General features: G+C 39.9%; 1 protein-coding gene across 1 annotated transcript in view; it reads left to right on the top strand.

Annotated features, from left to right (window-relative positions):
• Nucleotides 1-24,651, top strand: part of LOC137988249 (utrophin-like) — a 100,520-nt gene that overhangs the window by 45,215 nt on the left and 30,654 nt on the right. The window contains exons 28-57 of the mRNA XM_068834292.1: nucleotides 4,316-4,496; nucleotides 5,345-5,526; nucleotides 5,861-6,044; nucleotides 6,457-6,638; nucleotides 6,912-7,080; nucleotides 7,954-8,135; nucleotides 9,184-9,358; nucleotides 9,470-9,651; nucleotides 10,022-10,196; nucleotides 10,627-10,808; nucleotides 10,894-11,068; nucleotides 11,550-11,731; nucleotides 12,447-12,624; nucleotides 13,694-13,875; nucleotides 14,125-14,299; nucleotides 14,570-14,751; nucleotides 15,074-15,239; nucleotides 15,877-16,058; nucleotides 16,658-16,832; nucleotides 17,366-17,547; nucleotides 17,625-17,799; nucleotides 18,013-18,194; nucleotides 18,419-19,094; nucleotides 19,310-19,494; nucleotides 19,966-20,053; nucleotides 20,492-20,673; nucleotides 22,364-22,538; nucleotides 23,404-23,585; nucleotides 24,148-24,286; nucleotides 24,571-24,651. The exon at nucleotides 24,571-24,651 is cut by the window's right edge and continues 38 nt beyond it. Of these exons, the coding sequence (XP_068690393.1) occupies nucleotides 4,316-4,496; nucleotides 5,345-5,526; nucleotides 5,861-6,044; nucleotides 6,457-6,638; nucleotides 6,912-7,080; nucleotides 7,954-8,135; nucleotides 9,184-9,358; nucleotides 9,470-9,651; nucleotides 10,022-10,196; nucleotides 10,627-10,808; nucleotides 10,894-11,068; nucleotides 11,550-11,731; nucleotides 12,447-12,624; nucleotides 13,694-13,875; nucleotides 14,125-14,299; nucleotides 14,570-14,751; nucleotides 15,074-15,239; nucleotides 15,877-16,058; nucleotides 16,658-16,832; nucleotides 17,366-17,547; nucleotides 17,625-17,799; nucleotides 18,013-18,194; nucleotides 18,419-19,094; nucleotides 19,310-19,494; nucleotides 19,966-20,053; nucleotides 20,492-20,673; nucleotides 22,364-22,538; nucleotides 23,404-23,585; nucleotides 24,148-24,286; nucleotides 24,571-24,651 (5,638 nt within the window). The remainder of the gene's footprint in view (nucleotides 1-4,315; nucleotides 4,497-5,344; nucleotides 5,527-5,860; nucleotides 6,045-6,456; nucleotides 6,639-6,911; nucleotides 7,081-7,953; nucleotides 8,136-9,183; nucleotides 9,359-9,469; nucleotides 9,652-10,021; nucleotides 10,197-10,626; nucleotides 10,809-10,893; nucleotides 11,069-11,549; nucleotides 11,732-12,446; nucleotides 12,625-13,693; nucleotides 13,876-14,124; nucleotides 14,300-14,569; nucleotides 14,752-15,073; nucleotides 15,240-15,876; nucleotides 16,059-16,657; nucleotides 16,833-17,365; nucleotides 17,548-17,624; nucleotides 17,800-18,012; nucleotides 18,195-18,418; nucleotides 19,095-19,309; nucleotides 19,495-19,965; nucleotides 20,054-20,491; nucleotides 20,674-22,363; nucleotides 22,539-23,403; nucleotides 23,586-24,147; nucleotides 24,287-24,570) is intronic.

Below are 24,651 nucleotides of genomic sequence, written 5' to 3'. Positions count from 1 at the left end.
AATAAAATATCGTTTTTTAGCAAGTTTAGTTTCATTATTCTTCTGGAGATCATTTGTAGAGATCGCTTTGTTTTTAAGAAAATCTCTTCTACGCATTCTGAATAATAATTCACTCGTTATCCACGGAGACCGCATGTTACGAATTCTTTCTTATTTAAAAGGCGCGTGCTTGTCCATGCAGCTGACAAACAGGTTTTTCCATTATTGCCACATATCATTTGGATCAGAGTGCGAACTAACATTCCTCTATGGCATTTTCTCATGGCATTTGATCATTTAAGAGCTTATCTTTATGAAAGTTTTAAATTGCCGCATTTCTATCGTGCGAGAGCCATTTCGGTGATAATGAGCCTTACGGGTCATAAAAACAAGGGAATGATCACTAATCCCAAGGTGAACAACCCCAAAGTTTGAAACCTTCTCTGGGGATTAGTTATGCATAAATCGACCAGGCCTTTTGACACTTGAGTTATACGTGTTGGTTCCGTAGTGGAGCAGCTCTCGAAACGTATCATTTGATTGGCTAAGACCATAGATGTCAAGAATGTTAGTCAATGAGGACGAAATATGTGCTGTTGCCTCAGGCAAAAGATTGCAGTTAACATCGCCGAGTAGATACAACTCCTTATTTTCAGCGTCAATTTTGTCTACCAATTTCTCAAACTCGTTAAACAATTCGATCAATAAATAAACACTCCAAATTATCGTTATTTAGATCATCTCGCATTCGGAAATTAAGATATGTGCGCAGGTAGATACAAACACCACCCCTTTCCTTCCATTAACTCTGCGATCTCTTCTGACTATTTTAAAGCCACGTAAATAAAGTTCGTCATCATGAATGGTGGAATCTAATTTAGATTCGTTAATTATAAGAATATCTACTTTAGAACAGGATATGAATACTCGAAGTTCATGAATATGGGACAGCAGACTATTTATATTTAGGGAAGCAATAGCCAAACCTTCCCTAAAAACACTAGATAGTTAAACTTACCCCGGTTATCGCTCGTGCCGGCATCAGACAAATCGGATTCCCAGACGGCAATATCGTAATCTGAACGCAAATAATTTGTAAAATTCCGGGCAAGACAAGATGTTCCAGCTTGTTTAGTTAAAGACCACTGCGATTCAAATGGTAGTTGCCTAAAATGTTAAAATGAAGTGAAGTGAAGCTATGATCTTCGCAGTTATGAGCGCAATTTTTGCAATTGCGTAGAGAAGTCTGAAAAAATTCAGGACTTCAACGGGGTTTCAACCCGTGACCTAGCGATTCCGGTGCGACGCTCTAACCAACTGAGCTATGAAGCCACTGACGTTGGGAGCTGGTCATTTGTGGTTTCTAATGGTCCCGTGAGGAATGAATCAATGATGAAATGGTATATATGAAATGAATCATATATGAACTGCGGATATGAAATCAAGTGAAGGTATGATCTTCGCAGTTATGAGCGCAATTTTTGCAATTGCGTAGAGAAGTCTGAAAACATTCAGGACTTCAACGGGGTTTGAACCCGTGACCTCGCGATTCCGGTGCGACGCTCTAACCAACTGAGCTATGAAGCCACTGACGTTGGGAGCTGGTCATTTGTGGGTTCTATCCATATCCGCAGTTCATATATGATTCATTTCATATATACCATTTCATCATTGATTCATTCCTCACGGGACCATTAGAACCCACAAATGACCAGCTCCCAACGTCAGTGGCTTCATAGCTCAGTTGGTTAGAGCGTCGCACCGGAATCGCGAGGTCACGGGTTGAAACCCCGTTGAAGTCCTGAATTTTTTCAGACTTCTCTACGCAATTGCAAAAATTGCGCTCATAACTGCGAAGATCATAGCTTCACTTGATTTCATATCCGCAGTTCATATATGATTCATTTCATATATACCATTTCATCATTGATTCATTCCTCACGGGACCATTAGAACCCACAAATGACCAGCTCCCAACGTCAGTGGCTTCATAGCTCAGTTGGTTAGAGCGTCGCACCGGAATCGCGAGGTCACGGGTTGAAACCCCGTTGAAGTCCTGAATTTTTGCAGACTTCTCTACGCAATTGCAAAAATTGCGCTCATAACTGCGAAGATCATAGCTTCACTTGATTTCATATCCGTAGTTCATATATGATTTATTTCATATATACCATTTCATCATTGTTTAGTGTTAAAATGGTCAACAAATCCCCAGTTGTTTTGTCTGCAGGATTCCTCGAGTATTTTGTTCACGCCAGATATTTTACAAGCTAAGGCCTCGTCGTCAGATCTACAAACTAGACTGGATAGCGTGATCTTTGCTAAAGATTTTGAGCTGGCTATTGTGACTAAATCGATAATTTCTTCCGCATAAGTACGGGGATTGTCACAAGATCTTTGACTGTTTGTTCCCATGCACGTGAATAATTATCTCGTTTGGGTTTCTACGAAGCAGTGGTTTAATATGATCTTTCATATCCAGCGTTGTACAGCCTGGGAAGAATGATAATTTTACTCGCGAGTTTCTAGACATTTTATGACCTTGGAGGTGCTTGAGAATAGAATCGCCGGCTATAACAATTTCCTTTCGACGGATCAATTGCATTTGCTCGGGTTCACTTGGCGGCTCCATTGACCCAGATCGGTTACTCTTACGCGTTGTGATCTTCTTCGAGCATGAGGGTCTTTTGCTGTTTCTATCTTCCCTGTTGTACTGCTGTTGATTTCATTTCTGACATCCACTTGCGTATCGTCACTGAGTGGCTCAAGACTGTTTTGGGTTACGATGTTATTGGTAGTTGCATTCCGTTGACTACGATCGGCACTTCCAAGTTTCATACGCGAATTTTCCACTTGATGCCAGCAATGATCGGCCTTCTGGTGATGGTACTTTCCTTCACTCTTTTCCTGTATAATAATATTTAGCGCCAGGCAGAGGGAGTCATTTTCCTGCGCCAAGGAAGCTGCACGGTACTCAAGACACAAACATTTTTCCTCCAAATCTTCAACCACTTTACCGTTTTTGCATATTGTCATAAGCAGTTGTTCGCACCTTTCTTTGTAATCGAAGAGCTCAGCCCTGAGCCGGTGCTCGAAAACCAGGAATGCAAACAGCTGTCGGACTTCAGTGTTAGAACGGACGACGAGAACGAGACCAATCCTAAAGAAACAAAAAAATACAGTGTAAAATCATCGATATTGCGGTGCCGGAAGGTGAGCAAGAAGGAAGATGAAAAGATAAACAAACGATCAAGACCTGGATAGGGAGAACAGAAAAATGTGGGAGTGCGCGTGAATGTGGTGCCAGTGGTGATCGGAGCATTAGGGACGGTTGCGGTACGAATGAGTGAGAGTCTGAAGCTCATATGGGTGAGCACCTCATCGAGCTCATTCAGAAGTCAGCACGGCGGGGATTTGAGAAAAGTCGTGGAGTGTTGCTGCTGACGATGATGAGGATGACGATAACGACGACTCCGATGATGATGATGATAATAAAGCTGGAAAATGGTTCCTTTGGCAACTTGTTGTTGCTCGGCTCCATGGTCTAAACCAGTACTTTGACTATGAAAACTTGGCGATGACCAGCACTCAGCGTCTTCAAACAACTGACGAGAAAGTACTGCCAACCGAGGAGAACAAATGATTAGACTGCACTCTTCTAGGATAATGACCCGTCTCACAACCCTACAATTCTCATAACCCCGTGGGACGTAAAAGAACCACACCCTATTGACAAGGAAAACGGCATGGAGTTGCCAGTGTTGTGGTCTGTCCTCTGTGGTACAGTAAACGCTCTGAAATACTAGCTACACGGAGCTACTCTTAAATCCGTGGATAAACACAAATATGATGATGGTTGTGATTGTGACATGCTCAAAAATCGTGACTGTCAGGAGACAGCCAGTTGGCTATTTGCCTAGTGTGTTTGATTCCAATTCGTCACTAAATAAAAATCATTCAAGTGGTGTAAGCGAGATTTGAAACCACGGGACCATACGGGACACACGGAATTGAGGAATGTGACCACAAGCTACTTTGATTCTCAATTACCCATATTGATCAACGGGTGTTACAATACAACTCATAGTTAGGTAGTTACTGTAATCTAGGCTCAATTCACACGATTTTTAGGAAGACCGTTGTAAGGTGATAACATTTCGTGTTTAAATAAAGATTGATAAGGAATGATGATGATGATGATGATGATGATAATGATGATGATGATGATGATGCTTATAGTGAGAAACAAGCTGAGTTAAAATAATTTTTGTTGAATAAATATGAATGTAAATTTCAACTAATGCAAATCTATCAACATCTTAATGTTTTTCTCCAGGCTAGAGCAACTCTCTTTCCAGCAAGAAGAAGAGAGGAAACAGAAGCTGGATAAGTGGGAAATTTGGATCATACGGATTGAAGAACTGGAGAAGAGATGCCAGGAAAAGCTTGAGAATCTGAGAACTAAGGGACAACCAGAGGACAGGAAGGACGTTGAAGATCAGATTATTCTTGCCCAAGTAAGTTCGAGATTCTCTTTATTGATTCGTGAGTTCAAATCATGTGAAACGTAAAAAAACCCCTAGGTACATGGCTTATTCATTCTAGTGTTTGATGACATTTTAAAATTTTTAGAAAGTGTCTGTTTCTGATATACAAGTTTTCCTGTCAACTCTATCACTATTTATGCAGCTTGGCTAAAAGCTAAGTGGAATTTTTGTTTCGAATCATCAGTCAATAATTTCAAATGCAACTAATGATGCTTGAAGGTTTAATGCCCCCGCGACAAGGATGATGATCTATCATTGGGAGACCAGTGGGACACATATTCCATGAAGAACTTAAATAAACAATTACCTAACTCTCTCTCTTCTTGTGACTGGATGGGTGAAACATCTGACCGGTGTTCCGGATGTCGTCGGTTTGAATCCCGGCTAGAACTATGAGTTTTCAGTTGCCTTTCTCCCGTTTCCAAGCAACTAATCTATCAGCCAATAAATCTATCATTAATTTGAGGCAAATTTGGCGAAGAACGATGCCTTCCATAAGCAATGAGGAATTTTAACAGAAAAGGTAAATAATGGCGTTGGTATAGATTGCCCGAATGATCTCCTCTTCTTCTTTTTATTTTATTTTATATACGTCACTAGCCTTAAGAATTGTACGGTTAAAAGCTTTTTTGTAGTATTGTATTGTGTTGTATTTTTTTTTTAAATGCAAGATTCGATTGTCTTCGCCTTTTGTCCCAAGATTCGTTTATACTTTTGCCAGAGTAAAACCAAGTATTAATACGAGCTACATTCAATTGCCCACTTGACATTTCTTTTTTGAACCCTTGTTGAAAAGCGTGTCATTACTATTCTTTAAGGAATTCCAAGAGGGGCTTGAGTCAGCGAAACCCGAAATTGTCGAGGGTCTTGCATATGGCTCCCAGCTTTTGGAAGACGATTTCCTTGATGATGACAGCAAAGCAGACATCAAAAGCAACATACAAGTCATGAGCGAAGGCCTAACTAACTTGGAGAAGGCCAGCGATGACGAAACGGGCAGGTAAACTGTCATACCATACTTTTTTGTGCCATTTTTATAAATTAAGTTAAAATAACGTTTGGCCCTTGCGAGCAAAATTTACTTTGGACTTTTTTAGCTATTGCAATCTCAAATAATCTGCTTATATTATTTAAAAGACTCCAAGGGCAGGTTCTATGTTTTTTCTTGAAGAAGAAAATTAAGAAATGGTGAAGGGTAACAGATTTTACTTATTTTCCCAACTTACTCCATTCAAGCAATGCATCGTGATAGTCAGGATATGGACCAAGTTCTAGTTATCAAGTCAGATAAAACATTTCTTTATTTCGCTGAAAGAAGATATTCTTTATCACAGGTTAAAGGATCTCCTTTTGTTTCATGAAGAAGAGGGAAAACGAAGAAAATTCTCGAACTGGGAGGAAATTACAGTTCGCATGAAAGAGCTAATGGCAAGTTGTCAAGAAAAGTTGCAAGATCTCCGATCCAAAGGTGACCCAAAAGATAGAAAGGATGTGGATGAGCAAGTAATCCTAGCTGATGTAAGATTTCCTTTGATATTGTGCCGTTGATTCCTACCTTGTACATGATGATCATGATAATGAGAATGATGGCGGAGACTCTGCGAGTCTTCATAGTAATGGCTTGGTAATGGGTTTGATGATAGCAAACACTGATATTTCATGAATGGATTTTTAGTCGTTGAGTAAAATGACCGGTCTGTGATGTCGTTCGCGACATGAAAAGTGTGACTCAGTTTAGTCCGGCGGAATTTTAAATGGCTGCATTACTTCTAACTTGGCATTCGCCCCTCAATTTAGCGTTATGGGGAGAACCCCGAGCAAGAACAGCAAACACATATTATGCCGTGAAATAAAGGTTATTGAAAATTTGTATTTGTGTTCCCACTACTTTGAACTGATCTTTATTTGATAAAAGACTCTCTGATCGCAGGCATTCAAAAACGAGCTTGAGTCTTCCAAACCCATAATTGGTGACGGCCTCGAGTACGGACATCAACTTCTGGAAGATAATGATTTAGATGAAGATAAAAGATCAGCTGTTGCACAGGTCATTCATGAGCTGGAAGGTGAATGGACAAGACTAGAAGACGCTGTGACCCACGAAGAGCGCAGGTAAGTCTTAATCGTAAGAATTCTGAGGTTTTTTTTCTCACTGTATGGCTCTCAGGGTATCATCAAACAATATAATTTGTCTTAAAACTGTGTCGTGTGAATTTTGAAGTAAAAATTTCTTGTAAACACTGCAAAACCAGCTCACCGTAAGACAACGACGAATAGAGAAACTTAAAAACGTTACACTTACTTGACAATCAAACCACACGGCTGTAATCATTAAATTCTTGAGTCCTGGTAGCAGCGATGGGTTTTTTTTACTTGATTCATTAGATTGCGAGATCGAATCAAGGCAGTGGAAGAAGAGCAAGATCTCCTGGAAGACTGGAAAGAGAAATACGATATCTTGAATTCTGGTATGGATGCTGCTGATGAAAAGATTGCTCAGGGGAAGAAGGCGGAAAGCCCAGAGGAGATAGAGAACTGTTACATAATGATTCAGGTTTGGGCAGTCACGTTACCATTCTGATGATTAACAAGATTTATTCAGGCAGTCGATTTTCTTTTGAAGCTTTTTCTATTAGCACTTAAACGAGACCATTTCAAGAGGACAAGATACATGAAAGCTATATACCTGAACTTCGGATATGAAGAGACTTTCTAAGCAAAATCTCAACGCTGTTAATCAAGAAACGTCTTAATAAAATGTCGCAAAGAAGCCTGAAAAACTCATGCCTTAACCCATGGTCGTGCGGATTGCGTTCCAATCGCAACAAATAAACAGACGAAATACTTATGGTTTCATAGTTATCACAATGCACTGGTCTGCTGAGTTTGTTTCGTGTACATGAGAGGCAAAGGTAAACCGTTTTCGAAGAGTTTTGTGTAATATATTGCCAAACTATTCAGGAAAATGCCTAGCAAGTTCTTTAGAACTTTAATCCACCCTTGTTTGCCCTCGTTGTTGTTCGAGGCAGAGGGGTGTGGTCTCCGTTCGTAACCATTCATGAATCTATACGTTACGTATAGTTTCACGTTATGTTGTATTTCAGGAAATTGCGAATGACTATGACCATGAGAAAAGAAAATCATTCACCTTAGTAGCCTTATCCTCTGTTTGCATGCGCCATCGTAACCACTTTGGTCTTTGAGGGCTCATTGGTCACGTGTTCAAAAAGCAGGACTTAAATTCTTCTCGTTTTCCCTATTATACTGGCCTCAATTCCTCACATCTAAAGGCAAATTTCGTCAGGTGGTGAACCTCCTCCTGGTTCGGGATTTCGCCCTTTATATAGCCGACGACAAGACTTTGGTTATTTTTGTGTTACTGAAGAGCGCTATGGACAGGAGTAATTAATTTTTTCCCATTCCGTAGGATCTGTCAGATGGTCTTTCACACATGGAGCCTGAAGTAAACAGCACTTTTTCCTACGGTAGAGAACTAGCTTCAAATGAAAGCCTGAGCAACGACTGTCGTGAAAAAGTTTCTGAAAATGTTAGTTACCTCGAAGAGAGATGGAAAGGCCTATTTAAGCAATCCCAGGACGAATTTGCAAGGTATAAAATTAGACTGCAGTACAATTACCAGTACAAATGTATATTCCGCCAAAATGCTTGGATTTTTCATTTCTATTTTCCATTTCCTCAAAAGTAATAACCTACTTCCTCCCACGTTTCTTCAAAGACTGATGGCTTGTCATTATGAAAGGACGAACTGGTCCTTTTCTATCGGCAGGTACAAAAGATAGGCCTCAGGTCACAAATAAAAGAAAATTCCATTTTTACGAAAATACACTCTCGGTTAGAAATGCCAGCATCAACTTGGGCCCCTACAATTTGAATCTTATTGATTTATTTCCCAGTAAATCTCGGTCAAGGCTAACATGCAGATGCTACCCTGTTAGTTGAGGCCACAACTGTTGTGTGGCATCCCATTTGGAGGGGCTGAGAGGCCCGGAACGAGGCTCTGAGGGAATTTCCTCCTTTTTTGAAAATGGTGGATGACGAACACTGATAAAGTGAAACGTTTTGGCCCCAGGCACGAAAACTTAAAATTAGACCTTAAAATTAGAGCCCCTTTCGCTCATCTCTTATCTTTTACTGTTATTTAAGGACGGTGCCTACTAATTAAAGATATTTTTGCCCCGGTGTGTGATTATGCAGGAAATGTAGATCTTAACAAGAGTTGTTGAAATCCAAAAAGAAAGTTAGGGGTAACCACGCATTTTTCAAAGATAACTGATGAATAATATTTGTAAAAAGCTTTAAAATACAAAGCAATGTATGGCGTTCTTTCTCAAATTGAAACCTAATTATCTCTCAAAAATGCATGGTTACCCCCAATTTTCTTTTTGGATACCAAGAGTACTTACTAAGATCTACTTTCTCCGGATAGTTTTAAACCGCGCAAAAATATCCCTGTATTAGTAAGCATCGGCGATAGGAAATCCGAGTATCTGGAGATGCGCAGAACGTATGCGCGATAACAATAGTAGGCACCGTCCTTAAGACATCGTTCGAATTGTTGACGCATCATAATGTTCCCTTCATGTTTGTTGTTTACAATTTAATCTAATGGGTCATTTATAAAATTTATCTTCTTAAGACTCGGAGTTAAACTGGGAGCTGCTCAAGAAAGGTTAAGAAACTTGAATTCCTGGAATAAACGATATGAGGAGTTACATGAATGGGTGACTGATAGATATACGAGATTACGATCCCGGCCCACCTCCCCTGAAGTTACCTTTGGCGGAATTAAAAGGCAGCAAAGTGTCATTGAGGTAAGGTTCAGAATTAATATTTTAATGAAGTCTTAAGTGTTGCAAATTGCGACGTTCCAATTACGTTCCAATTGCGTACAAACATTGAGACGTTCCAATTACGTGATACAGGATTTAGTGAGCGATCTGCTATCCAAGCAAGGCGAGGTGAACGAGATGATTGACGGAGGAAACAAGTTTATCGATGACAATTCCCTGCCTGAGGACGACAGGAAAACGATTCATGACAAGATGGTCATGCTGCACGATGACTGGAACAAACTGGCCACGTTAACATCTGGAAAGCAACAGAGGTTAGTGTCAGGAAACCATTTTACTGCGGCCCATTTTATCTTAGAACGATAGTCTGAAATACTTTAATCCATGTCTTCTGAAACTTGCCACGCTGTCAGTAGAAAGGACAAACTTTGTTAGATTCCAGGTCTACACATGTCTTTGTTGCTAAGAAACACGGGAAATTGTTGCACCCCAACATAGACTCTACTATGAATGGACCTCAAAACGTATCTTGTCTCTTGAAAAATCGTAGGAATCATAGTTGACAGTATAACAGCGGATGCAAACTCCTCCTTGAGTGGTTTTCTACCAACTATTTGAGTTTCACAAGTTAAACAAGTTTATGCACAACCACGTGACAACCTGAAACCAGTACTTTTATTTTAGTGTGCAAGTCTTGCTTCTTGAAAAGGAGCAACAACATTTGGACAAGACCCAAAACTGGAGAAGAAAGATAGACCCCGTCATGGTCTGGGTATCATCAGCAGAGGCGAAGCTCAATAGTCACTTTGACATAGCACCGGATCTGGATACAGTAAAGAAACAAAAACATGAGCTAGAGGTAGGAGGAGTCAAGAGATCTTTGGTAGCTGGGAGCAAAATGTAGCATGGATTTACTTTGCGCTTGATGACTCTAGAATGTGATAAAAACCAACTGGTCGCTCACGAGCTAAGGCCGAACTTTTTCAAATTTACTACCCATCCACCAAATAAAAAAAATCATTGGCAAATTATTAAGGACGTCATGGAAAGACCAAAATTAGAGTATAATTTATTAAACACTCGACCAAAAAAGAAGCTTTTGAAATGAGTTTCCAATTTCTGGATCAAAACAACTTTACGGAAAATCGTTAAAATTACCATTTATTTCATCACTCCTTATCGCGTATACAGCTCAGCGTAGAGTACTGACAAAAAATTCTTATAAAATGATGAAGCATGAAACGTCATTGTCGAAGTACAGGAAATAGTTGCTGTTCATTCTTACTCAGGATTTTAACAATGAAATGCTGTCTCATCAACGTGAGGTGAGTGATACTCTGGAGACTGGAGATAAGCTGCTGAAAGATTCTGAACTTCCCGAAGATGACAGGACCGCGATACAGAAGGAAGTTCTGGATTTGAGTCACCGATGGGAGAATCTCGAGGAACTTGTAACCTGGAAGTCGGAGAGGTAACGTAGAAGATACGCGATTCATAATCATCATATCATCATCTTTTTCACTTTTTTTAACATTCTTGTACTCCACTTTTCTTAGAATTGATGACACGATCCTTAAACTCAAACTTCAGCAGGAAGGCAAGCTTGAAAAGTGGCATCAAGGACTTCGAGATATCGATAGCTGGGTGATGAAGACCAAAGTTAAGGTGGATGCGGAATTGGGTCTTGCCACTGATGTGGATTCCGCTTTGGAGCAAATAGATGACTTCCAGGTGTGAAGAACCGCGGCATTATTCCTTGACATTACAATAATAATAATAATAATAATAATAATAATAATAATAATAATAATAATAATAATACTAATAATAATAATGATAATAATAATAACAATAAGAAGAACAAGGAGAAGAAGAACAACAACAACAACAACAGCAACAACAATAATAATGATAAGAAGGAGAAGAATGACAACGTCGAGGATAAAAAAAACAAGTGAAACTTTTGTCGTACTACTATGAACCAAAAGTATGCTCCGTAATGTTTAAATCCTTGAAGACTGCCCCGCCTTAAGAAATGAACAACGTTACTACTGTAAAAGTATTTCAAAAGGACTGCTCTTTCTGAAGCCTAAGTGCAAAGAGTGATTAAAAACCCAGGAGAAAGTTGTGAGCTACAGATTTCGGGATTTTTTTTAAGTGCCAAATAAATTTGTCTTCTGTTTTAATAGTTTTCTTCATTATTATCATACAGGATATTATTAAAGACGCCCCAGTGTATCAAGAAAAGGTTACCCACTTAAACGAGTTCGGCAGCAACTTAATGACAGACCCTTGCCTTGGCGAAGAAGAAAGGAAACTTGTGCGCAGTGATACTGATGTCTGTAATGAAAAATGGAACAAGCTTGTTAACCTTGCCAATGCCAAGCAGACCAGGTAACTCAATTGTAAGAGTATCCTTGGCGTGTATCGCGTTCTTGGAATATTACATTTATTGATTCAATGAACCACTGATTCACTCCGTTTCCTCTTACCAGATTCCACCATCTTATAGTGGGCTTGTAGTAAAGTCAGTAATGAGCAAACAACAAATGCATGTAATTCTGTTATCACTCCTGATCCTAAGCCTTCCGGTTCGATGTCCTCTACTCATTCAAGTTCGATTTCAATGTTGATGATTCTGTTATGGAAAAATGTTTAAAAAGCGGAAATTTGTCTAAAAAGTCGCACGAACTATCATACAAAGGATCCCAATCGATTTGACAGCCTGCTGTTCATTCGTTAAATCTTAAGAAATAAAGTGGAGTTTTTTCAAGCCAATAGTTCTCTTATTGATCTTTGATAGCGTTGTTAGTGACTTTCTTCGTTCTTTTTTATGGCTCCCGGCAAAGCAACACAGACACCTGAACAAACATGTGTTTACGTCAAAACTTAGGTTATTGTCATTTGCGTAAGATCGCTGTCGTTGTACCATTTGAGAAAAATTCCCTCTGGGCCTTTTTGGGATTATCTCCCATTCGCCTTTGGAGTTCCGTTTTCTCCTACACATTCGGTACCCGAAGTTTATAAATTTGGCTTGATGACCCTGAGCATTTACAAGTCAATCTTGTTCTCATTGCGAGTGAAACACTTTATGTTTCTTTTCCCTCAGAATGGAGGAGAATCTGGACAAGCTGGAGCAACAGGAGCGAGATATTATAGAACGATGGAAAATCCGTTCAGAGAGAGCAGGATTAGCACTGGATAAGCTGGAGGGGCAGATATCTGTTATCGATGACCCGATAGGGAACACTTTGGAGACTGTCAGGCGACAGGAGGACGCGTTTGAGGTACAATTGATGATGAAGTGGGTAATATCTGCAAGTGCTGTATATCTGTATTGAAAGGCATATAGTTGTCATGCAACGCACTCGAGTAATATCCTACAATGTCAATTGAATTTGTAGATTCTAAATGTACCGACGACAGTGGTGGTTTTAATATTTTCCGTGGGGTACTCCGTCTTACCCCTCTAGTCAAAACCCGGCAACGTTTGATTTGCTCAGATTTCATGTGATTTGGTTTGATTTATAATTCCCCAATTAGTGCAGAACTAGAACTTGCGTCATCTACATAACTATGAGACTTAAATAAAGCGACTATGATGATTACAATGATGCATACCTCGCTGCTTTTATCAGGTTGTAATGCTGCCTCTTCTTGTAAGGCTACTGAGTGGGCAATCAACTCTATAAAATGATCCTTTTTCTCAAAGAATTCTGTTTAATGAGGGAGTCAGCACGGATGGAGCAGAGATGAGAGTACTCGCCTCCGACTAGTGCACCCTGGAATCGGTCACATGTGGGTTGAGTCGGTTCTCTACTATGCTCCGAGGTTTTTCTCCATGTACTCCGGTTTCCCCCTCTCCTCACAAACCAACCGATTTCATTTTCATATGCGTTGATTTGATTTGATTTGATTTGATTTCTGTACAGTGTGCAGGGCTCGAAATAATTTCCAGAGAGTCTCCGGACACGATGACCGGCCAAATTCATTTTAGCTCGGTCACGTACCGTTTCTGCGACTTGCTGCAACTGAAACAACTGAACAGCATGGAAATTTTAATTTATTTCATTTTCAAAACGATCAAATGTGACCGGTCAACATGACCGGCAAAACGAAAAGTTGACCGGTCAACTGCGAAATCAGTTCGGACATTGTGCGTTGACCGCCGTTATTTCGAGCCCTGGTGTGTCCAATTAGTGCCCCATTGCTTAACACACTCGACACTTAAATAAAGTTCATTCTAACGACTTTGTAAGGGTCTCACACCTCATTATTGCATTCCCACACTCCTTGTCTATTACTGGTACCATGTCTTCAGCCTTCTGTAACGTTTTTCATTTTTGCTTGGTCTAGATATTCTCCAACGAAGTTGATTTAAACACTTCCCACATGATCGACACATTTGCCTTGGGTGAGCAAGTCAGAAAGGACCCCAAATTGACAATGAAAAAGAAAGAAGAGGTCAAAGTACACTTAAACTCGTTAACAGCACGATGGGACCGAGTCAAGGATTTTCTTGCCTTGAGAAATGAAAGGTGCGAAAAATTCGTCTTACTTTCTGCAGTTGTCATTTTCCTACAGGTTCCCGAAAACCTGCCAAATAGACATGAAAAGGCTGAAATCCATGACTCAAATTTTTGAACCATTTCATCTAGGGGGATCTTTCTTGAAAATAAAAGAAGATGAGAGCAAGAACGAAACGACCAGGAGGAGTTTTTTAGTTCTTTTCTATTTTTTTTGCATTTGCTGTTTCTTAATAATACTCTTTGTTGTTCTTTGTAAAGAATCGACGAAGCCTCCAAGAGGCTTCAACGGGAGAGAAGATCCAAGCTTCACGACTGGGAAGAACAATTGAACTCTATTGACAGCTTTCTACGGAAGGCAGAGAGGGAAACCGAAAGGCTAGAACCTATAGGGGACGATTTAGAGACTGTCCGACAACAGCATGAGGACTTCGAGGTTTGTTCGATAACCAAAATTGGAACTGAACAGTTTTCAAGTATCCGCCCTGACGCGTCACGTCTTAGTTATTGTACTTTACCTTTATTTTAACTGCTGGCAGCTGTAGGGTTCAATAATTAATGTTAAGGGGCTTTTTCACCTTACTGTCAAAAAGTTATTATTCAATTCTGTTCAATCTAAACAGTTCATCTTAAACTTGTCATAATTTAACCTTTTACTTGATGTATTTACAGTGCTGCTTTTTTTATTCTCATCTTTTGCCTCCAGCATTCCATGGGCATGCTTTTAGCTCCGCAGAGGCGAGTGGACGATTTCGAGAAATTCACAGATGAGTTGCAAAATGACCCTGTCATCGATGAAAAATCCAAACAGAGCATGACAAGCGATAAAGACAACCGCGTTGAGCGATGGGCAAGAGTCGTTGACAGGACAAATCATCATCGCGCAAGGTGCAAAAATATTTTATATCTTTAAGCTTGTTTGTTGATGAGCCTACAGGGTTCTGCTCAAATACTTCGAAATACCTTGGACTGATACGAAACATGTGCTGTTTCCTAATTTATCGCTTCTATGTTTCATGTCTTTATGCCCTCTGTCTACCCTCTGTCGCTGTGCCTGTATGTCTATATCTGGCTTTGGCCATGGAAACCATTTCAAATTGTTTTCACAATATTTTAACCACCTGTGGGTCCACTCACTTTTGAATGCGTACCACGACTCTCACAATATTTTCACGCCGTTTTAGAAAAAAAGGACTTTTAAAACTTTCAGGCTGGAGGAGAAACTTTCAAGCTTAGAGAAAAGTGAGGAGGAAGTTGCCAAATGGCACGATGAACTCGCCGTCATTCAAGAAAAGCTCCAGAAAGTTGAAAGCATTTGTAAACAAGATTTCGCACCAGATTTGATTGCCCTTGTAAAGCAAAAGACGGAAGCCCAGGTTTATTTGAATTTAATGGCATATGTTTAAAATCGTTAAACTTGGTCTTTAACTACAGAAAGCACAGATAGTAAGAGTTACATTTTTTAAGGAACGAAGTTGCTATGTGAGCTGTTTTAAGTGTGAATGCCCATGTTCGCCTCCGCGCCCCTTTGGTACAATGTGAAATTTAACTGGGCTATTCCAGAAGTTTCGTTGCTAAATATTATTTTCTAGGCATTATCGTTAATGCTATTATTATGATCATTTTAGTTATAGTTTTCATTACGGTTATTGTGATTGGTATAGCTGTTACCATAGAATTAACCGTCCGATGATAGATTGAAGTACTACCTCTCCAGACTCAATGCTCCTGTCTGACCTTGTAGCTCACCCTGTAGAACCGCAGTGATCTGTCGTTACCGGTGAGGGCTCGTTTCCATTCCTAGGGCCAACGCTCAGTTAGATTACATGGAAAGATGAAGCACTTCAAGTGACACTCGAACTGTTAATTATTTAGAAATATAAGTGCTACACGGCCAATTTTTGAAGGAACTTATCTGCCCTTTGCAGTTGTTGCCATATAGTTTACCTCTGTTTTTGTCCTCACGAGAACTAATATGGATATCTTTCAAAGTGCTTTTCTGGCCTTCAACAGAAACTGAAAGACGATGTGCGGATACTTAATCCTCAAGTAGAGGAGTTTCTTCAAAGATCTGATGATTTACTCGAAGGATGTGAACTTGCTGTCAGTGACCAAAGAACGATTGAACAGGAGACAGAATCAGTAGAAAAGGGGTGGAATCAATTGAAATCTGATGCCGATTCAAGAGAGCCAAGGTTTCTTAACAACTTGCCTTTGTTATTTTAAAGTAAAAAGTAAAGTGGACAACTTATATGTTCATTTGAAGTAGTTAAGATTGTTGGTTTAGAGGTCGTGTATGAAAAAAACCTAACTCAAATGAACATAACAAATTTAAGATAACCCAACTGGGCCCCGTTGCTCGAGGGCTGGTTAGCACTAAACGGTGGTTAAAAGATATCACAGCCTATAGGTTTCCATGGTATTTAACGCTGGATAGCGCTAATCAGCCTTCGAGCAACCTGGGCCTGGCCTGTCACTTGGCTTTTAAGGTGAAGCGTAACATCGACAATGTTAGCATAATCGTTTGTCGAGGGTTGGGTTACAGCGTTTTCTAGTTCATGCCTTTTGCAACTTCAAACTTTGTTTCCAAAAAGGATTCCAGTTACAGATTACGTTTCATTAGAGTGGATCTCAGACATATCTCGATCCTACTCTGGTTTGGACGGTTATAAATGGAACTGTGGTTTTGAGATGGTATTTTCCAAAGCAGAGTAGCACCAAGCTATTTCTGATAGTCAACCTGGTTGCAGAGTGAGCCTTAACTTACGTAGATTGGCTCTTTTATGTCATACAGAATCGAAGAAGAGATCGAACGCTTGCAGAAGCATCAAAAGGAGTTGCTTGAAGAGTGGAAGAACTCGTGTAATACTACTCTTAAGTGGATCGCTGACACATTCGCTCGTATGCAGGCTCAGGATATCAAGGCAAAAGACTTAGATCATGCAAGGGCACAAAGACAGGAACTCGAGGTTCGAATTAACGTGCTAAGGCTTGGCTCTCAGATATTTTCAGTTCCGTGGTTTATGGTTTGTCCTTTCTCCTTTTTGAGACAGTTACTATAGCGTGCAACGTCTGTGGCATAAAGACGGCCCTCTCATGACTCCCAAATAAGGAAGTCGATTTGTACAAAGCTTGTTGATCAAATACTGCCCGCAAGGTACCACGAAGATGGAGCGTGGCCATTCATATATATTAAGTGATGTTTTCATCGATTTCTCCAGGCGCAAACGGATCTTTTTTCTATGAGCTTAATTTTACTAAAAAAAATCTTGCTCGCGTCAAACCGGCACTTAAAGCCTGTAGATCTTATGGTGCTAGCTCTTTGGAATTAATACTTAACAATCGTCGAGGTAACCCTTCAATTTGTTCTCCTCGAATGCGGGAGAGGTCGATTTACAAGTTTGAACGGCGCTACTTGAGCGGAACAGTAGATATACTTTAATTTCACATTATCACCGGATAATACCAAATCAGTTATTTAGCTGTACTATTTCTCTCTTAGGATATAACAAAGGAAATTAAACAGTACGAGAAAGAAATAAGGAAATATGAAGATCTTGGTGACAAGGTTGTTTCTGATCCTAGCATGCGTGATCTGGAGAGAAACCTTGTGGAGACCGACAAAGCGACAGTAACTGGAAGGTGGAGGGAACTTTCATCAAACACAGAAAGTGCAAAGAAAAGGTATGTCATAACGGTTGGATCATAATCTAAAGTTATGAACAGGTTCACTTGATAGCGATATCATTTTTGTACGACAGGATTGATCAGCAAATCGCCCAGCTGGAGAAAGGGCAGCAAAATAAAATGGCGGCATGGGCGGAGAAAATGGAGCCCTTTGAGTCATGGCTGGTGAAGAACGAGACAGTGGTGGACTCCTATGAACCAATAGGATATGATATCAACTATGTAAAGGGACAAAGTGAAGACGCCCAGGTTAGTTTGAACATAGATTAATTCTTCACTCAGAAAAACCAAAAATTGATTAAATCAAAACAGTTTTAGGGCTTCACTCTGAGTTTGATCTTCGGCTGACGTTTTAGTTATGCTATTAAACATTAGCTGTTAACCTGCGCTATAAAAATTTGCTTTTTGAATGGTTCGTAAGGATTCGCTTAGTCAGTTCATCTGAATTTTAATATTTGACAGTGTATGATCGCCGATCTTCTTCGCGAGCAGCCAAGGTTCGCAGAAGTGACAGACTTTGGTAACCAGCTCACCACTGATCCTTGTATCGGACTGGAGGAACGAGTAAAGCTGCAGAGAAAAATGCAATCTTTACATGAGAGATGGGAAAGTTTATATGCGTCCGCTACATCTAGACACGACAGGTAATAATATTAAGTGAGAAATGCCCTTAATGTCTAGTTATTTCCCTTGTCTCAGTACCTTGCAAACACTGTTCCCTTCGATCGTCCAACAAAAATCACATTATGTTTGAAGTGCGTAAGAGAGCAAAACTGAAAATGTTGGTGGTCACCGGGTTTTGACGAATGAGGCGCGACTCTTTGTGTTATTCTTGATTGTTCGGCATTTGTTTTTTTACATTTCATAGAATTAAAGGGAGGCTCAAAATATTAGAAGATGAACAAAGAAAGCTGGAAGAAGAGCGAAAAAGATTAGAGGAAGAAGACATACAGAGACGATTGAATGAAGAAAGGAAGCTTCTTGAAGAAGAAAAGCGAAAGAAGAAGGAAGAGGAGGAGCGAAAAAGGAAAGAGGAAGAACTGAGGTTGCAAAGGGAACTAGAAGAAAGACGAAGAAGGGAAGAGGAAGAAAGATTGCTGAAGGAAGAAGAGGAAAAAAGGATGTTACTGGAATTGGAGATGAAGCGACGCGAAGAAGAGGAAAGGAAAAGAAAAGAAGACGAAGAGAGACATCGTAAAGAGGAAGAAGAAAAAAGGGAAAGAGAAGAGGAAATGAGAAGACGGAAGGAGGAAGACGAGCGCAGGAAGCAAGAAGAGGAGAGGAGACAGAAGGACGAAGAGGAATGGAGAAAAAGAGAAGAGGAGGCAAGGAAACGGAAGGAGGAGAACGAACGACGAAGAAAAGAAGAGGAAGAACGATGGCAAAGGGAGGAAGACGAAAGAAAGAGGAGAGAAGACGAAAAGCGAAAGCAAAGAGAGGAGGAAAGAAAGAAAAAGGAAGAGGACAGGAAACGTAGAGAGGAAGAGAAACAGCGCAAGAGAAAGGAAAATGAAGAGAAAAAGAAACGCGAAGAGGAAGAAAAGGTAAGAATGCATGACAACGCTACTCATAATCAGCTTCAGAAGGTTGCACATGATACTAGGAAATTATCATCACCTGTTCGCCCACCCTTCACTACAACATAGCTGCTGAGCAACTTTTCCATCATATCTTTGCAATTGAAAGCGTTCCGTGAATGAAATTATTCCATGATTTTTTGGTTTTTTAATCACTATTCTCTCTGAAAATTATCTTTTAGATGAAAGCTATCCCTTTCATCATACCTGCACCCCGTGTAGAAGTTATCGAGCTGGAATCGAGCAGTCCTGTGATCGATGAAATGGTTTTATCCGTGGAAGAGGATGTTGCAGAGCATGGAGTGGATCCTGGATTTTTTGAGGGAAAACTTGACGACTGGAAGAGAGAGGCAAATGACATCAACGAGTAAGTAGCCCTTGTTCATTTAGCTGATAAAAGGATACCGAAGACGGACATTTGAGATTGCTGTCACTTTTACTCTCCACGGGCCTGCTTGATGAAGGTTGGCTTCAGGACGATTGTACCGGAAAACAGTATATATGAAGGATGTGACTGTTTGTGGAACTCCGTCTAGAGGTTTAGTGCCCTACCCGAGGATATTTTCTTTTGTAGCTTGTTCCAATGTGGAAAGGGCTTGGCTCCTTGCGGGTCCAGGAGTGTCAAGTGAAAGTCAAACGAAAAATCCGGCATTAATGACTTTAGTCATTCTACTTGGCTTTCCATAGCTTATCAAATTGTGAATCTCTGTGAGCGATCGACTTACTTGATAAGTAAAGTATCCTCGTTCCTCAATCGCATTTTTATTTGTCTGTTCTGATTGCGTCTGTCACCTGTTTGTGTGTTGATTTTAATAATCTAGTAACTTTTGACTCCAAGGTGGCTTCAGATCCAACAAGAAAGACTACCGGAAGATTCCAGCGAAGATACCATTGCCTCCCTGAAGGATAAAGAAGTCCAAATTGCGGTAGTGTTTTCGTGCTATATCATATTATGTCATGTCATACCATGTCGTGTCAAGTCATATCATTTCATCTATCGTTATTTGCCTCAGGATTTTAGGGTAGCTTCAGCTTCCTGGTATCTCCGAGCATTTAATCATTATATTAGCTAAGAAAATACCAGACTAAAGCAGATTTCACTGTTTATAAACAAATATTTTATTTAAATTTTGCCAACCACGTTACAAAAGCATCCTTTGTTTCGACAGCCAATAGATCTTCGGTTGGCACATTGATGACAATAAGTGACGTAACCTATAGTATGGCTATTGAGCATTCTCTTCGCTAATCAATGTGTGGTTCATTTGACGTCCCAAAGAATTGTGCGAATTTTTATTAATATGATGTGACTCTATGGCAATATAATTCGTGAGTTTTTCACTCTCTTTTTTTTTTTGCCGCAGAATCTAGAGCAAGAGCTTCCTGCATTTGAAAAGCGGTATCTTGGCCTGGAAGAAGACTTTGGGGGGCTTGTCGGTGATAAAGGCATCGCAGAAGACCAACAGGATACCATCAGCGAGAAGATGGATAACGTTAGAGCTAGATGGGAATTACTTAATAACGATAAAAACACCATAAAACAAAGGTTAGCAAAGAAATAGTCACAACGTTTTCTGGTTAGAAACCATTGATTGACGCGGGAATTGAAAAAAATGGAGCATTCGATAACTGAAACACAACTTGCATGAAGTGGAAGACACTTTTCCTTCACCTTGAGTCGTTTTGCGTGACTCTACAGCATTAGGGAGCCGAAGCAAGTGACGTTTTGATCCACGGACGGCAACAGAAAGTGACCTTTTCCCTTTTTAACTTACCTTAATTACAGAAAGACAATAGTTGATTGATAAGGAAGCTTTTTAGTCAAGAGCCGTACAAAAAGGTTGCATGGATGGCTCTTTGAAGTACCTTTTTCAATGAAAATCTGACATCACTTCAAACAGAAGGCGAATGCGCAACAAATCCCAGTCCTCTCCCTTGCCTTTCAGTAAAAACATGTAAAAACTCTCAGAAAACAAAAGGAAGAGGCGGGCTTTTTCTCCGGATGGAAACCGTCCCATCATTTTTCGTAAACTGTAGCATGAAATTTCTATTTGGACAAAAAAATGGAAGTGATGTTTTGAAAATTGTATCAAAGGAGGGCCTTTTGACATCATAATATTTTTGGGAAATTATTTCTTTTAAGATCATACTATAGATTTTGTGTTACACTGTTCTCATACTGTTGCGATAACAATTTGTGAAAAACATAGTTAACGCGCTGAGTTTCTAGGCATTTTCTGTATTAGTCATGTGATTTACCAAATATGGTAATGAGTCGAACCAGACAAAGAGATGTTAAAGACAACCCACTTGGCAAAAAAGGATAACTGTAGAGTTAAAGGGACTCGAGAAATGACTATATAAAGGGGTCCATAGCAACGGTTTGGTAGTTAGGAGCCACCCCCAGCTTAACACTACCACATTTGTAGTGGTAAGTATCTTTCCTCTATTGGAGAGAATTAGTCTAAAAAACATATGGGAGGGACTACTATCCTGGCATGCGAAGTATGCACTTCCAGTTTCCATCGGCGGCTCAGAAACGTCGCTTGAGCTCCCTATTATCACGCACATCTCTCGTTTTTGTGACTCTGTTTCTTCCTTTGCATTCCAAATTTCATTTTACTGTGTCCTCAGTAACAAGACTAGTTAGTTTTGTGGAGCCTTTCCATATTGTGAGGAATTTTGCCTGACGAACTTATGGCTAACATTTACCAAACAAGGTTTTCTTTTGCATTCCATGGACGCTTTGGCCATTGCCAAAAATATAACTTAAAATACCAAAGGATCCCCCAAATTTGCAACTGTGTAAGATACAATCCGGTTGCAACAGGGACTTTCCTTTTTTTCTTTGCAATAATCTATGGACTGATAACTCCAGGACGGCTTAAATATTTTCATGAAGTCAGCTCCAAAAAATGAAAAAATTAGAGCCCTGGGCCCGGTTGTTCAAAAGCCGATTAACGCTAATCCCAGATTAAAAATTAACCAAGGAGTTTATTTCTCTACTCCCAAATGCTGTTCAACACTGCTATTCGGCAAAACTTTACATTACAAGAAGTCAATCTTGAAAACAAAAATAAGCAAACGAAACTTTCACGAAAAAGTTAGAAACATGAAAAAAAAGTTTACGCTAATCCTGGATTAAGTTAATCGGCTTTCGAACAACCGGGCCCTGGAGTGATTGGTAAGTTACTCTGTAAACATCATTGAACCGCTTTACCGTCTCTTGTTTTAAGAATACAGAACAAGATATGGGATGAAGAACAAAAGAAAGCCGGAGAACTTGCGTCCTGCCGAGTTAATTTACAGGCAGTGAAGAACTGGATCGAGTTGCGTGATAAAGAACTGGAATCTATGGATCCCATTGGAACTGATCTTGATACGCTATCGCGACAAAAGGAAGATATGAAGGTACACAGACTATAGCCAGAATCAATGTGTGTTTTATCAAGTCTTTAAAGTGCACTTGAGTTCTATACCATGTAACCGCCTTCAAGATAGGAACCTTAACTTAAAGAATTTCCCGAAAATATATTTCCGCTCACGAAATAATGTTAAAATGTGGTCTATGAACATATTTTCAAGCTGAGAAGAGAAAAAAGTGTGGAGTGTTCGAGCTTATAAATGTCGTCATTTCATATTACAGACGAAATAGCTCTCTAAAGGTGATGCATCGGGGACTTTTTTTTTTATCGGAGGCTAATGTATGAATCAGTTCGAAATCCTGGCAAATCTGACTACGCGACACAAGATCTCTGCCTAAAGGCTGGTTCGCAATTAAGGCTGGATAGACTGCAGGGTATTTTCACTTTGCGTGGTTCTGCTGGCGTCGCGTTAATATAAACTGGTCGTAAAATAAGCAACGAATTTGCTGTTTTTGGTACTAGTGGAAATTCTAGTGAGCAACCCGAGCTCACAGCGCTTGCGTATGTAACCTCCTTATTCTCATAATTTTTATGATAATGCTTATGCTCTTAGCACTTTTCAAACCAAGCCTGGTGTAAAGAAAATGTGTAGATAAAAAAGGTTCTTTAATTTACCCGGGTAACTCATAATAGTTACAAATCTAATAAACCAGTGGACCTCCTTTGCTCCTCCAAACCTTATTCCTTTGGGGAATTCACTCTTTATCGAATTGCATGTTAAAACAACATCAAAAGAAATGATGAGAAAAGGTTGTGAATTTGTCCAATGGCTTCATTTCCGATGTTATACATTTCAGTATTATCGTTTTCGTCGTTTCGGTTTTTCCATGTGTTATAATTTATCGCTGCAGCAATTTTCCAAACGACTCTCTGACTTGGAGCCAAGGTTTACTGAAGCTACAGACACAGCATACAAACTGTGTAAAGACTCGACCTTCTCTGGGGAGCAAAACAAAGCCCTTCAGCAGGATTCCGAAAATTGTAAGAACAACTGGGATGAAATCATTGAGAAGGTCAAGGACCGAATGGATGGGTAAGTGTACAGCATTTTGTTGCGCCACGCTCTCATAGGGACCTTAGAGTAGTAACTTCTTTTGTGAGCTGATTAGTTAACCTGTAGGGAAATGTTCGCCATATCGAATTAGTTTGCGAAAACTCGTTTAGTATTGGTATTGGATATTCCCCGCTGATTAATCGCAAGTTTTACGTACCGCCTTGAGGCAAGCTATTGATTGATCAGCAGATAACTATCTGTCAAGCGAGCCTTATGTTTATTGGCTGCAAACGGTTATCATCAAGTCTCGACCCGTCTTTTTTTTCATCAAATGTGCGAAGGTCAATTTTCGATAAATTAATTAAAGTATTTTCCGTCGGTGAATCGGTCATATGCAAGGAGCAGGATGGCGTTGACAACGATGACGATAATGATGATGTCAACGGCAGGAGAAAAAAATACGGTGACGGATGAAACATGTAAGCTCTTGGTCCCCAGTGACCACAGGACTTGTTATAAAAACCATTTATTTTTAGATTCACAGCCGAGCTACCTTTCCATTTGTGTGTCTCATCACTTGTGTCCATTTTCAATCGTGTAGAATTTTGAAAAAGATCCCAAAGCTGGAAAAAGATCAAAACGAGCTTTTGGAAGAATGGCAGGATAGTTCCACCCGATTTGAGAAATCTCTCAGAAAAACGGAAGAAAGGCTTCAGGAGCAAATAACCATTGGAAGAGAGGTGAGTTAATTTCTTTGTTCTGCGTTTTTCAGGGAGTTCAAATTGATTTCCTATCGTCAAACTGTGATAATTGAATTCCGTGATCAGTTATACCTTCTGAAACCAGTGAGCTAAACATACGACGTTTCTGATGATTTACACTAAGCTGTGGTAGACATGTGGAACTATTGTAGCTATAGGCCATTGGATCAGGGTTTAGTTTCTTCCCTTGTTGGTAATCACGTCTTATAATTGCTTTTATTTTATTATTACTTTTATTTCAGTATTTACTTTTTTTTTTACAGATGGGTTATGAAACGTGGTTGCCAGAGAGCAGATCACCCGACCTGACAGCAAGAAAGGAAGATGATAATAATGTTAATTGG

The sequence above is a fragment of the Montipora foliosa genome, unplaced genomic scaffold, assembly GCF_036669935.1.
Source record: "Montipora foliosa isolate CH-2021 unplaced genomic scaffold, ASM3666993v2 scaffold_412, whole genome shotgun sequence".
Classification (NCBI taxonomy): domain Eukaryota; kingdom Metazoa; phylum Cnidaria; class Anthozoa; order Scleractinia; family Acroporidae; genus Montipora; species Montipora foliosa.
The sequence above is the reverse complement of the archived record's forward strand: the minus strand, read 5'-3'. Positions and strand labels throughout refer to the sequence as shown.